This window comes from Physeter macrocephalus, chromosome 15 (genome assembly GCF_002837175.3).
Source record: "Physeter macrocephalus isolate SW-GA chromosome 15, ASM283717v5, whole genome shotgun sequence".
NCBI classification, from domain to species: Eukaryota; Metazoa; Chordata; class Mammalia; order Artiodactyla; family Physeteridae; genus Physeter; species Physeter macrocephalus.
Window position 1 is genome coordinate 69,179,509 of NC_041228.1, and position 14,486 is coordinate 69,193,994.

Here is a 14,486-nt window from a genome sequence, read left to right on the forward strand (position 1 = left end):
TCAGCAGTGTCCTGACAAATTTCCAACCAGCCTGGGGGTGAGGACATGGAGACTGTGACCTGTAGCATTTGCCAATTTCTGTGGTGTGAGTATTCCCCCCACTGGCCGATTTCAAGGTTTAAAAACGGGCTAGTGCAATTCCTGAAAGCCGAACACCGGATTCTTTCCTTAGGAGCTGCTTCAGCACCATCTCTACATGCTCACAAGTCTCTCAAGAGAGACTTTACAATTACGGGTAAAGAGGAGCAGGTTGCCGATAAACTAAATCTCAAGTTTGCACCAGCTTTGGGGAGGCCCATTTATCCCACCGCTGCAGCCTCTGGCCCCAGCAAAAGGAGTGGGCGTGGAGGTGGGCTGGGGGAGCCCAAGTCTCTGATTATTCATCTCGGTGCTGGTTGGAAGTAGTTGTGTGTAAAGAGGAAAAATATCAGCGAGTGCTTTATTAATTTGTTTGGGTCTCCTCCTGCCATTAGCACAGAAAATTAAATGTACATAACTTCCCGAGGACTCAGCAGTGGTTAAGAGTGGGTAGTATGTGCTCAGTGAATGTGAACAATTACACTAAATACTTTAGGCAATAAGAAAAGTGCAAAATGTTGTTCCGGGACATGGTGGTACCCCGGAAGCCCAAATCTCACAGATAATCTGCAAGTTTCAGTTTTCCCAAATCAAACCAATCAAAACTTTTCAAAGCTGCCCAGGTCATAATGGAGCATTGGGTTTGTATGTGCTAGTGAGATCTGCACTTCCGGGGTGCCACCATGTCCGAGCAATGAAAAAGCATGAGAGAGGTAGTGACAGATTATTGCTGCTTAAGGATAACCTGTTAGCTGCGAAATCACCTGGAGAGCCCAGGTTCACATCACGTGGTAGGACCTGGCATACTTCCCTAACCATCACCGTGATTTAGGTGTTAGAATACATCAAGATCAAAATTATGTCACCTTGTGATGCTATAGGCTCTCCCTCTGGAGATCATGGGGGGAAGGGTGCTTTTAGCCTACTTATACGAAATCTGGAATTTTGATATATCCTATCCAAAGACTGAGGCTGTTAATAGTTTTCAGAATTGTTTGGAAAATTTAAATGCAAATCCAAAATCTTTCCTCATTTTCCCAAACATATGATTATTTAGAAGCATCTCAGATTTGGAACTGAATTTTTATTTTATTGAAGTATAGTTGATTTACAGTATTGTGTTAGTTTCAGGTGTACAGCAAAGTGATTCAGTTATACATATATATATTTCCAGATTATTTTCCATTATAGGTTTTTACAAGATATTGAATATAATTCCCTGCTCTATGCAGGAAATCCTTGTAGCTTATCTATTTTTTTTAAATATAGCAGTTTGTTTAATCCCATACTCCTAATTTATCCCTCTCCCCCTTCCCTCTCCCCTTTAGTAACCATAAATTTGTTTTCTATGTCTGGTGTGAGTCTTTTTACGTTTTGTATATAGATTCACTTGTATTATTTTTTAGATTCCACATATAAGTGTTATCATATAATATTTGTCTTTGTCTGACTTACTTCACTAAGTATAATATTCTCTAGGTCCATCCATGTTGCTGCAAATGGCAATATTTCATTCTTTTGTATGGCTGAATAATATTCCATTATATATATTATGGTCTATTTCTTCCACTGGAATGTGAGCTCCATGAGGGCAGGGGCCATGGTCTGTCTCCTTTTTTGCTGGGTTCCCAGTGCCAAGAACAGTGCCTTGCATAGAGTAGGTGCTCAGTACATATTTGTTGAATGAATGAGAAGTAAAAGGGAATTTGCCAGATTCATGGACAGTGTTCCCTGCACTCTAACATAAAATCGCTCACCTGGAGAAGGCGTGTGAACTATGGGGAAAGCTTAGTCACTTGGCTCTCCTGAGTGGCAAAGGAAAAGACCAGACAACATCCTGAAGACTCCACTTATAAATGACAAAGGCCTCCAGGGGTTATCTAGAGACTAGGAGTGGTGATTCAGTCTTTGCTTGGCCAAAGGCTTCTCTACCTCTAAAACCTTCCCTCGCCTGTACCTCCACCTCGTAATAAATGTCAAGCAAGAGTCCAGAGCACATTAACTGGGAGATGGCACAGCTGATGCTACTGCGGCCCCTCTCCCCGAGGCATTTCCCGAGGGTAGCCAGCGTCCCACGTGCTGCTCTGATGTTAGCAGCTCTGACCAGAGACGATATTGTAGAGCTCAGATATTTGCAGGGTATGCAATACTGAAAATGTGGAAACAGCCATGGGCTCTTCATTTAGTTGTCGATTGTGATTACTTTTTCATTATGCAATACAGACCAAGGACTGCCTGCACTATTCCTTATTAGGTTGTTCTTGTTCAGGTGGCAACACAGGCCGAGAGGCATCCCCCACTTACAAATGGGTGTAGAATGAAAACCTTCAGACACCTTATGCCACATAACAGACTTGGGACAAGTGTGGCATGTAGAATGAAGATGCAAAGCCAACTTCATGAGGTGAGGGTGTCCGAGCTCTCCGTTGTGGTTCGCGTCTCAGTGCCAAATGCTGGCTGTGGCCCCCAGACGTTCCGTGCAGCAGTCTCAGGGAGTCTGTGGCCTGTTTCCTCTGCTCTCTGGGGTTTCAGGGACCATCCTCAAGTTTCCTGAAGGATGGGCATCTGGTGCTCATGAGGCATTTCAGGCAGTACTTTTGGTCTTCTTAAACATCTTTATTGGGGTATCATTGCTTTACAACGGTGTGTTAGTTTCTGCTTTACAACAAAGTGAATCAGCTATACGTATACATATATCCCCATATCTCCTCCCTCTTGCGTCTCCCTCCCACCCTCCCTATCCCACCCCTCTAGGTGGTCACAAAGCACGAGCTGATCTCCCTGTGCTATGCGGCTGCTTCCCACTAGCTATCTATTTTACATTTGGTAGTGTATATATGTCCATGTTTCCCTCTCACTTTGTCCCAGCTTACCCTTCCCCCTCCCCGTGTCCTCAAGTCCATTCTCTACATCTGTGTCTTTATTCCTGTCCTGCCCCTAGGTTCTCCATAACCATTTTTTTTTAGATTCCATATATATGTGTTAGCATACGGTATTTGTTTTTCTCTTTCTGACTTACTTCACTCTGTATGACAGTCTCTAGGTCCATCCACCTCACTACAAATAACTCAATTTCGTTTCTTTTTATGGCTGAGTAATATTCCATTGTATATATGTGCCACATCTTCTTTATCCATTCATCTGTCAATGGACACTTAGGTCGCTTCCATGTTCAGGCAGTACTTTTACAGTCAAACTGATCTCAAAGTTTAATCCCAACTCAGTTTCTCCAAGTGGTGGCCGTATGGCCTCAGGCGGTTCCTTCAACTCTTTCAGGCTCAGCTTTTACTCATATCTGAAAATTGGACTAGGAGTCTTCTAATTAAATATGACAGAATGAACGCATGCATTTATTTATTTATGTTTCCTGCTGAAATCCCACTAAAATGAGAGTAAGGGAATGAAAAGGTATAAATCAATAAGGACAAAAAATGAGCAAAATAACGGCGAGGAGAGATGCAACCAAATGTTGGAAACTGGGAACAGCTGGACGAAGGGAAGTGACCTGCTTGAAATGCATCTTGGTTCTGCTGAGAGCCTACAGGGTAACGGCGCACAGGACAAGCTGCTCAAGCTTTACAGGCTCCCCCTGCAAAGGCCCTGGGACTGCAGAGGCCAGGCACCCAGAAGGCAGGAGTGCAGGGCAGGGGGGCGGGGGGGGGACTGGAAAGAGGAGGACTTTTTGCACACTTTAGGGATTACTTGAGGATGTGCTCCACAAAAACTGTAGAGTAAACCAACAAAGAGGACGACAAAGGATCCAGGAAGCAAGGGCTTCAACCCAGGGGAGAGTAAAAGAAAAGTAAAAGGTAAAGCCAACCACACGGGAGCTCAGCCCTAATTGTCTACAGTGAAGTCAATAGATAATGTCTAAAACTGAAAAACCAAAGAATAGGAGCCTGCTGGTAGCATACACACATCACTGGGTGATAGATGGCAGAAGAACAGCTGAAAGAATTAAACGTGGCTGACTCTGGGGAGTGAGACTTGGGGGGCAAAGAGAGAGCAGGGCAGGGAATGCAGCTCTCTTTAGAGGCCTTGTAGTGCGATTGGAATGTTTAAAATTATGCATATGCATAGGAATTACTTTGAATAAAATATTTAAAATACTTGTGAGAATTAAAGAATTACACATGATTTATGTGTATAACACCCTGAACAGTGGCTGACGCATATTCAACACATATTGGTTTGACTTGCTGTATTTTAAAGTTAATTATTATGTTCTTTTTTTGGCGGTGGGACATGTGGAATCTTAGCTCCCCGACCAGGGATTGAACCCGTGCCCCCTGCAGTGGAAGTGCGGAGCCCTAGCCACTGGACCACCAGGGAAGTCCCGTTATGTTCATTATTAATATTAGTGAAATTAGTTCCTTCTCACATCGCCTCCCCCACCCCCTCAAGCTGTGGCTAGTTCAGCACCACGCAGAATTCTAGATAAGAAGGCCAGGTTTTATTGAGACCTGCAATCTCTAGCCATTCTGCGGGAGGCCAGAGTTGACCAGCCCCTGCCCTGTCTGCTTCCACCTTAATGTGGGCCAGGGTTCATTTCACTCTGTATTTCAAAGTTATTCCAGAGTCACCTCACATACCCTGAGGCTTAGGATTCTGGGCTGGTAAAGCTGCCAGCCCTCAGGGAACAACTGGGTTTATGTCCAAACATGTGCCCGAGCTCTCTGTACAATTTGTGGTTTTGCTACCAATTAAAAATGTCCCAAAGGTAAGTCTCAGGTTCAAGAAACAGCAGCATAAGAAGAATTTGATAATCACAAAAACACCACTAGGCTACTCAGCTGTGAGCGTCATTGTTAGAAATTGGTTCATTGCTTTTAATTTGTTCACCTAGGCACTAGTTTTGGCAGATGCATTGCATAGACTTTAAAGCCAGGATGTGTCATGTAGCGTTACGCTACAGATTTTAACATCTCCTCTTCTTGGGATTACATAACAATTATAGTTATTATTTCACATCATCCAAGCTCTCACTGTGGCAAGTAGCAAAACAGAAAATTATTGCAATAAATAGAATGTGTAAGACGATTTATGGTGTTACTTAAACATCTGGTACTTACAGAGCAACTATTCTGTGCAAGGCACTGTCGCAGGCACTGAATCAGTTGTTATATAAACAGCCTTAATAATTAGTTGGTTATTAATTGGCTGGCTAACTTTTTTAAGAGACAGTGTATCTATTTGCATCTTAAAATAATGAAATAAAATGAGATCAGATCTTAATTACAACAGCGGTACTTTCCTTCTTCTCAAGAGATTTTGGAAGCGAGGGAAATAGCCCACTCTGTATCTCTGCAATATGTCATCAGCAATTCTTCTTCCCAGTGCCATCTATATCCTGGCACTATCTAATTTAGTTTTGAATCTTAAGCAGAAATGAATAGCCATAGCAATTATAATAATTACATGTTCGATTTATAGAACAGCTTTCCTTCTAAGAGCACAGGCTCTTCGAGCCCTGCAGATGTTCCGTGAATCCGTGTCTCCTACTGGGAAGCACAGTGAGATCATTTCTAGATGGTCTCAGTATTGCTGTCAAGCGCTATGGACTTGACTGCCTTGTGTACAGTTGAAAAAGGGCTCCTCAACACCAGCACTTCTAGGAATGAACTCCCCCTGTGTTGTCTCTAGGAAAGGAATTCTATAGCCAGTGTGATTCGATGAATGAGAAGACCTTTTCAAAAAAATAAAAAATGACTGATGCATATGCTGCATGTCAATCAGCAGGTGGATGCCAAGAGGATTCAGGAAGAATAACCTAGAGGATAGGGAAACATAACCTGAGCTCCATCATTTTTTTCCCTCCCCTGTCTCTAAACTCTAAGTTGCTAAATCCCAGGAGTCTGCCTCGCTTTGCTACTTCCCAGAGCCACTACCATGACTAACTATGTCAGAGGATTTTGTTTTTATTATTATCCTCTAGATAATTTTAAAGTGAGACTGTCTGAACTAAGAACAGGCCGATTTGGGGAGATGCCATTTCTGTTCATTTTCTGTAGAGTTTTGCACTCTAATTTTTCTGCTGTGTAGAATCTGGAGCTATAAAGTAGCTGTGTAGTGCAGAAACGTCTACAAGGGATGTAATACAAGGCTGGGGGTAGGGCAGCATTATGCCTCTTTCAATATCACCATCTGGACTGGATTAGTGTTAATGAGTTACTTCATTCTGAAATTGATACAGAAGCATGGGCCCCAGCTTCCTTCTCTCCTCCCAAGAGCAACTCTCACTCCCATTGGGAAGAACTGACTTGGAAAAACATTTTCCTATAAAACAATTAGCCCCTGATTGGTAAACAAGCATTCAGTATAGCGACCCACTAAAACAAACAAACAAATAATGAAGACAAGCTTCAGATGTGTCTGACACACAGGAGAACCCTACCTGGTGGACTCCTGCTTGTAGATGTCAATGATATTTTCCACCAGCAGGTTCCTCTGAAGCCCGTAGATCCCATGTCTGTCCAAAACCACTTCGTGTCTGCAGGACGGGCAACGGAATCGGCCCCCCGAGGCCACAGTGCTACCTCCTCTTGTGGGCAAGTACGGGTTAGAGGCCTGTTCTCGCCAAGCAAGAAAAGAGGAATTGAGTGACGCCACAGGTAGCTTTGCAGAGGCTTCCCTTCACTCTCTGTTACACTATGAACAACATCAACTCCTGCTTTCAGCTGGCTGTGAGATCGTCCCTTAGGGCATTATCAGCAAGTGGTCCTGAAATGCAGGGCCAACACTTATCCACAGTCAAGTGCCATGTACCATCTTCAGCATGAGGTGCTTTTCCACCCAGCATTTTCATAACCAAAAGTTCCAGCCAACTCCAACATTAATGTCTTGGGCAGTAATTCATTTACAATTTTGAGACAGATTCAATTTTTTTTGAACAAGTATGATTCTTAGTATTGAAATAAAATTAGATTTGAGAATAAGAAGGAGGCTGACAGCAAAGTACAAAGCAAATCACTTTAAAAACTTTTTTTTTTTTTTAACAAATGCAACCTTATACAGCTCTCTAAAGAAATTGCCTCAAAGTTAAGCTGTTGATTCGGAGAAGAGGGCATCTTTTCCACCCCCTACATTCCAAACAAACCTACCTGGAAAATGTCACTGGCACATTTCCTACACAGGTTATGCTGGCAGGGGAGAATGACCACGGGTTTTTAAAAAACTTTTTTTTTTTTTAACAAATGCAACCTTATACAGCTCTCTAAAGAAATTGCCTCAAAGTTAAGCTGTTGATTCGGAGAAGAGGGCATCTTTTCCACCCCCTACATTCCAAACAAACCTACCTGGAAAATGTCACTGGCACATTTCCTACACAGGTTATGCTGGCAGGGGAGAATGACCACGGGTTTCGTGAACATCTCTAAACAGATGGGACAGATGAGTTGCTTCTCCAAGTTATCCATGGTCTGCTGCTCTTTGGAAAAAGACTTGTAATTCAAAGATGCGCTCATCTCCTGGCCGTCCCTGTGTGCTCTGCCAGGCAAAGGGTGCTTCGAATGGTTTCTGCAAGTGATTCCTGGAAATAATTCCAAGGATTGTGTGATCAAGTGTCCTTTACGTTTCTTTCCGTGGAGGACATTGTTTCAGGCCCAGGTTCAGAGTGGGGCTGGAGCTGTTTTTAGCAGCCGAGGGTCACATGACAGCTGACAGACTTGTCCGTATAAGCCAGTGACAGGAGGATGGATTGTGACAGGTGACAGAGAACAGGGGCCAACATTTCCACCCCAGGGAGTGAAGAGAGTGGGTGGAAAGGAGGACCCCGAACCCCATTTAGACTCTGGGTCGTGAGGAGAGGGAGGTGAAGCTGACAGTTGTCAACAACAAATGCAAATGTTGGTGCCGAGTCGCTGAGCTCTGCCCCCTGTGAGCAGTCGGTAAGGGCTTGGTGACGGGCTTCTCCAGGACCAGGGAGAACGTAGGCCAAGAGTCTCACTGTATAACGAATGCCATTTCTGTCTTGAGAATTTAGGAAGCGAGTCACCAAAAGTAGCATGATCATACTATCCTAGGTGAAAATAAAGCATGTCTTGAATATCATTATCCTGGCTTCCCAAGGGTAATCACCTAAAAAGACTTGCTTTGTGTTACATATTTCATCTTTGTGAGGGTTGTGAAATGGGAAAAATTTCAACTTAAAAACTGATTTCAAATCGTTTTCTTTGTTTTTTTTTTTAAAGAAGATGTTGGGGGTAGGAGTTTATAATTAATTTCTTTATTTTTGCTGCGTTGGGTCTTCGTTTCTGTGCGAGGGCTTTCTCTAGTTGCGGCAAGCCGGGGCCACTGCTCATCGCGGTGCGCGGGCCTCTCACTCTCGCGGCCTCTCTTGTTGCGGAGCACGGGCTCCAGACGCGCAGGCTCAGTAGTTGTGGCTCACGGGCCCAGTTGCTCCGCGGCATGTGGGGTCCTCCCAGACCAGGGCTCGAACCCGTGTCCCCTGCACTAGCAGGCAGATTCTCAACCACTGCGCCACCAGGGAAGCCCCTGATCTCAAATCTTTTCACCATAAAAGTATCCACAAAATTTTTTAAAGATCCAAACACCAGTTGATCCAATTTTTTTAAAGCTGTATAATAAAGCTCTAGTATGCTCTTTTCTCTCTCTTTTTCCTAATCCTCCTTCATCCTATACACCACCACCCCTACACACAGCTAGAAACACAAAGAAAATGTGGCAATCTTTAAAAATTTTAGTTTGCACCAACAATCAGTAATGAGGTAGTAACTGGCACATGGGGTGGCAGACCCATTATTTTATTTTGCCATATAGTGGGGGACAAATATCAGTGCCATTTTCAGTGGAAGTGAAAATGGAATCCTGCTTCCACACCTGGGTTTTATCTGGTCTGAAATATCTGTACCCCTCTGCATTTGTCTCATTTACCAAGTTGATTTTTTAAATGATAGTTTCCCTGGTCATTTCTGAGAATTCTTGGTCTGCTCTTGAGTCATCAATTTCAATCCTGTTATTTGCCAGGATTTTGTGAAACAACCGTTTCATCTATATGTTTTATTTAAAGATTTAAAATCAGATCAAAAATGAAATAAGAAACACATGTCTATTTTTTTATGTGATGAACTTGCAGCTTTATTTCTCCTTGATTTAAAAAACCCCATACGATGAACACATTTTGTTAACACAGCCCCAGGGTGCACTTAATTACCAGTAAGGAGTGGATCGTTGTGACTGGTTATGTGGTGCCCTTAGTGCTGTGTGCACTGAGAGTTTATTGAGAATCGAATAAGCTCTATTAACTAATAATAAGTTATACGTATTCATAAACATTTCAGGGATCTTTGGAGAATTTTGTTATTCCTTTCAATGTCTGTTTAGCAACTACAGTGAAGAAGGGAATTGGTGACATTGTTTTACTGAGTTAATTCAGTTCACCTAGACTAGACAGTTAACTGTGTTTATTGTTACATGGGCTATGGAGGTCTGAGCAAAATATGAGAGCTATTTTCTAAGAAAGATGAAGTTTCTACTGTAAAAGACCTTGCAACCTAAGGAAAAGCACTTAAACTAATACTATACACTATAGCCAAGCCTATCCTTTTAAGAGGAATTCATTCTTTCAAAAAATATTTGTTGAGTGTTTATCATGTGTCTTGAAAGACGAACAAGATACAGGTCATTGTCCTCAAGGAGCTCCGTCTAATAAATAGTAGAGATAAGACACGCATATACAGAACTACGGTACAAAACAAAATGTGATAAAGAACTTCAGGGACTTCCCTTGTGGTCCAGCGGCTAAGACTCTGCGCTTCCAGTGGGCGTGGGTGTGATCCCTGGTCGGGGAACTAAGATCCCCATTCTGTGCGGCACGGCCAAACAAAACAAAACAAAACAAAAACAAAAACAAAAAAACCAGAGAACTCCAGAGTTGGAGGAATCAGGAGGGCTTCATGGGTGGGGTGGCATTTGCACTGATCCACTGAGGAACCTAGACACCAATGGGCATGTCGTTCTGTGGGCAGTGGGGCGTAGGTGGGGCTTCCAAGAGAAGGCACAGAAGCAGACAGGAGTGCCGGGAACGCTCAGAGCGTGTGGTGCTTTGGGCTGGAGTGCAGAGCATGCTTCTGGCACGTTGGCAGCCCATGAATACTGGGCTGGAGAGTTTTTACCACTTAATAAATTAGGCAACAGGAAGCTGTTGCGAGTGTCTCACAGGGACATTTCCCTGAGAGCTGTGCATTGGTGAAATTAATCTCAGTGCTGGTTGGGATAGGTCAGTGTGAAGGTGACCTGGCTAAAGACCAGATGGGAGGTTGTTGCCTAGGTGAGAGGTCATGATGCCCTGGCACTGGGTGACAAATGGCAGTGGGGAAGGAGAGGAGGAAATGGACTCTGGTGGCTATGCTAGTAGAATCCTCAGGGGTGACTCACATGCCTGAGCCAGAGCAACCAAGATGATGCCGTGAGAGGCTGCACAGGGTGTCAGGAGGTCCAGCTCCCATGTCCACCTCACCCGGTGATCCTGGGAAAGTGACCTCACCTAGTTGGATTTCAGTTCTTTTATCTGTGAGTGGGGTTCATAACCTAACTTAGCAGTATTTGTAGAAAAAAACACTCTGAAACTGCAGGAACATTGAGAATCCCCGGTTGAATTATTTGATGGAGAGTTGAATCCTACCCTCTCCTTTTACTCTCTGCTCCTTCTTGCTCCCTGCCTTTCATTTTGTCTTAGAACTGCCCCTGGAAGCTACAGAGGAAACTAGCAAGAAGCCCACAGGAAGAAGAGCCAGGTTGATGGATAAGAACCACCTTCCCTTCCTCGTCCTCTTTCCTCCATTCCTGCTTCTCTCCCTCTCAGAGACCAGCCATCTATGGGGTGGGCATGGTTGTTGAGAGTGGGACACGGGGGTAGCACTCTGGTTCCTAGGGAGGAACCAGAAAATTTTAGTCTGCCCCCAAATCATTCAGAGTCTGAGAGATGGCAAAAATTCTGGAAATGAATCAGAATTGAAGTCAGCTTCAAGGCTCTGGAATTTGCGATGGACCTGGGCCTCCACAGAGATGCGAAAACCAGCTTAGTCTCCTGAAGGTACCCTGGACTCTGTAGGGGTGGTGGATGACTTCCTCCCCTCTCCTACCCACACCCTAGCACAGGGGGTTGAAACCAGTCAGGGGTAATTACACAGGAAGTTGCCATAGTCTGAAGCACCAATTTCCCCCCATTCTTGAGTCCTACCACACTGCGGTACGGGTGTGTTTAGACACATTGAGAAGCTGAAGCAAAACCACCAAGGCTCTCACCTCCTCCAGAAGTTTCCCAAATCCCCCAGATAAGTCAGAGGAAGCAAGATGGGTCCCTAAGAACCTGAGTTTACGCCCACGGTGGACTTGGCACTGAGGGGTGACAACAGAAAGAGAAGACTCTTGACCTCTTTCAACCTCTAGCTACCAGGCCAAATGAACCCAGACTTCAGGGTCCAGGGAAATGTAGATCTCAGTGTGTTCTTAATCTCTGGGAGGGAGAAAATGAGGTTCTAAAATCCCTTACTTTAGTACTACACCACCACAACAAACATAATAAATATTTGCAGAGTACCAATCATTTCTTAGGATAGCTCTCTAGAGTAGATATTATTATCTCCATTGAGCCAACTGTGGCTCAGTGAAGTTAAGTAGTTGCGCAGAATGGTACCTTTTGACTCATCCACTAAGCTACCCCACCCCATACTCTACGGCACATTGTCCATTAGAATTTTCTGCAATGATGTAAATGTTCTACATCTGTGCTGGCCAACCTCTAGCCACAAGTAGCTATTGAGTACTTGAAATGTGTATAGTGCAACTCAGGAACTGAATTTTTTTTTCATTATTTATTTATTTATTTATTTTTGGCAGCGTTGGGTCTTCATTGCTGCACATGGGCTCTCTCCGGTTTCAGCGAGTGGGGGCTACTCTTTGTTGCAGTACACGGGTTTCTCATTGCGGCGGCCCCTCCTGTTGCAGAGCATGGGCTCCAGGTGCACGGGCTTCAGTAGTTGTGGCACTTGGGCTCAGCAGTTGCGGCTCGCGGGCTCCAGAGCGCAGGCTCAGCAGTTATGGCGCACAGGCTCAGCCGCTCCGCGGCAAGTGGGATCTCCCTGGACCAGGGCTCAAATCTGTGTCCACTGCATTGGCAGGCAGATTCCCAACCACTGTACCACCAGGGAAGTCCGTGAATTTTTAATTTTATTCAATTTAAACATATGTTTAAATAACCATATGGGGCTGGAGGTCACCATATTGGACACAAGTCCTAGAGTATAAGATATTAAAAAACCTTTGAGGAAAACTGAAATGTATATGAAGGATTCTCTAGCAGGAACTGGGTTCCTCTCTTTTCGTGGATTTTGTACTTTCTGGTTAGGGTGATATGAAACTCCTCTAACCCCAGAAGAGTTAGAAAAGCAACATCAACTCTAGATTCCAACTTGCAAAACAAGACAGAGCATTCTGGGGAACAGGAGGCATTAGAAAGTTCCCAGAGAATCAGTGTCAGAATCGGCATACTTCCCAAGGGTTCCAGAATGTCCTCAGCATTTCATTTACCCGTGTTCTTTTTGTCTCTTTAACATACATAATTGCAAATCCAGGTACTTGAAAATAATCTAGGCTTAGCTCCAGGAACTAGCTAGCCATTCATCAAACAAAACAGATGGAAAGTGGAGCTAAAGGGAAGTAAAAAACACAGTTTGAAGCAAAGCAGTGAGGCAGAGTGCAGCCCTGGAGGAAGAGAAAACAAGAGGAACTGGAGGGCTGGTCTTGATTTCAGCTCATTCTCTACGGTAGAGGAAGGAGAATTCTTCCTTCTTTTACCCATCACAAGTGAGAAAGTTGGTGTTTGACAAAATCATTAAAACAAGGAGAGAAGCACCAGACGGTGTGGATATGGAGGCAGACAGTAGGGGTTGCTGGAGAAGAAGGTTTAGTTAGACTGGAACACTAGGTCATGAGTGGACTGAGACTTTCAGGTCAACTCCAGCACCAGTTAAGTCTCCTGAAAATCACTTTAATCCCATGCCAAAACAAAGGCCAATGCTTAATAGTTTACAGACCAGGTCCTCTTAAACTAAGACAATGAGGTTGTTAATTTTTCCCTGCAATATTGATCCATTCATCCGTCCATCCATCCGTCCGTCTTCTTACACCAAGGACTCTTGACACCTACAAAATGCTTAACATTTTCCTTCTGTTTACATTGTCAATCTTTTCAGTTTAGCTGTTTTTCTGGCAATAGGCAGCTTGAATATGTGATTTTAAATTTTTTAGTGAAAAGAAACATTTTACAAAAGCTAAACTAAAAATGAAATTAACTAACTTGAAAACTACTTAACAGAAGCTAAGTGGCATTTCTTTCATTAGATAGTTTGCAAACTTCTGGCTGAAAGCTTTTTTTCTTCTTGATAATTAATCCTTCTCCAAATCTGTTGTTTATAAATTTTACTTCATCATACATATCTCTAAGGAAATGTTAGAAAACTAACATATTGTACTTTCCTCTGAACATTTCTTGGCATAGTTCACATGCCAGAAATAAAGAGTGACAGTCCCTAAAAGTAGCAAATACTTTAGCGTAAGGCCTTCCCAATGGCCATGTCTGAACTCCTTACCTTGGCTCCAAGATCAAGGACACTTGGCTCCACCCTCAATGCACACAATCTGGTCTTACCTCCCCTCCACCCCAGCCTGCTAACTGATGTCTCTGAATTTACTCTTGCCTTCTGCAACCTGCTTCTCATGTGTCACACTCTATTTAAATCCCATTAATGGTCATATTACCTCTAGGGATAAAGACATTAATCCTCACTGTGATCCCTAAGGCCTGACATGATTTGGCTCCTACCTACCTCTCTGACCTAACTGTACAATAGAAATAAGATGTGAGTGACAAATATGAGCCATATATACGATTTTAAATTTCTAGTAGCCACATTAGAAAACAGAAACCAATGAAATTAATTTTATTAATATATTTTATTTAACCCCAAACCATATAAACTATTATCATTTCAACATATAATCAGTATTTAAAATAATGAGATAGTTTTATTTCTTCCCTTCCAATCTGGAAATCTTTTACTTCATTTTTCTTGCCATGTTGCACTGGCTAGAGACCCCAGAATGGTTTTCCTTGCTTCTTTCCTGATCTTAAGAGGAAAGCATTCATATTACTAAGTATAATGTTAGCTGTGTGTTTTTTACGGATGCCCTTTATCAGGCTGGGGAAGTTCCCTTCTCCCTACCTTCCACGTTTGCTGACAGTTTGAAAAATCAGGACTGGATGTTGAATTTTGTCAAATGCTTTTTCTGCATCTACTGAAATGATCGTGTAGTTTTTCTTCTTTAGTACTGTGATGAATTACCTTGATTTTTTTTTTTTTTTTTTGCGGTACGCGGGCCTCTCACTG

At 43.3% G+C, this 14,486-nt stretch overlaps 1 protein-coding gene across 3 annotated transcripts in view; it reads right to left on the minus strand.

Moving 5' to 3' along the window:
* Positions 1 to 7,722, minus strand: part of TRIM55 (tripartite motif containing 55) — a 42,158-nt gene extending 34,436 nt beyond the window's left edge. For 2 of the 3 annotated variants that reach the window (XM_007123743.4, XM_055091232.1), the window contains exons 1-2: positions 7,374 to 7,722; positions 6,473 to 6,645 (exon numbers count right to left, since the gene is read on the minus strand). In XM_007123743.4, coding sequence (XP_007123805.2) covers positions 6,473 to 6,645; positions 7,374 to 7,541 — 341 coding nt within the window. In that variant the 5' untranslated portion in view covers positions 7,542 to 7,722. The remainder of the gene's footprint in view (positions 1 to 6,472; positions 6,646 to 7,373) is intronic. The other variant, XM_007123744.4, reaches the window with a different exon arrangement.
* Between the last annotated feature and the right edge of the window lie 6,764 nt (positions 7,723 to 14,486).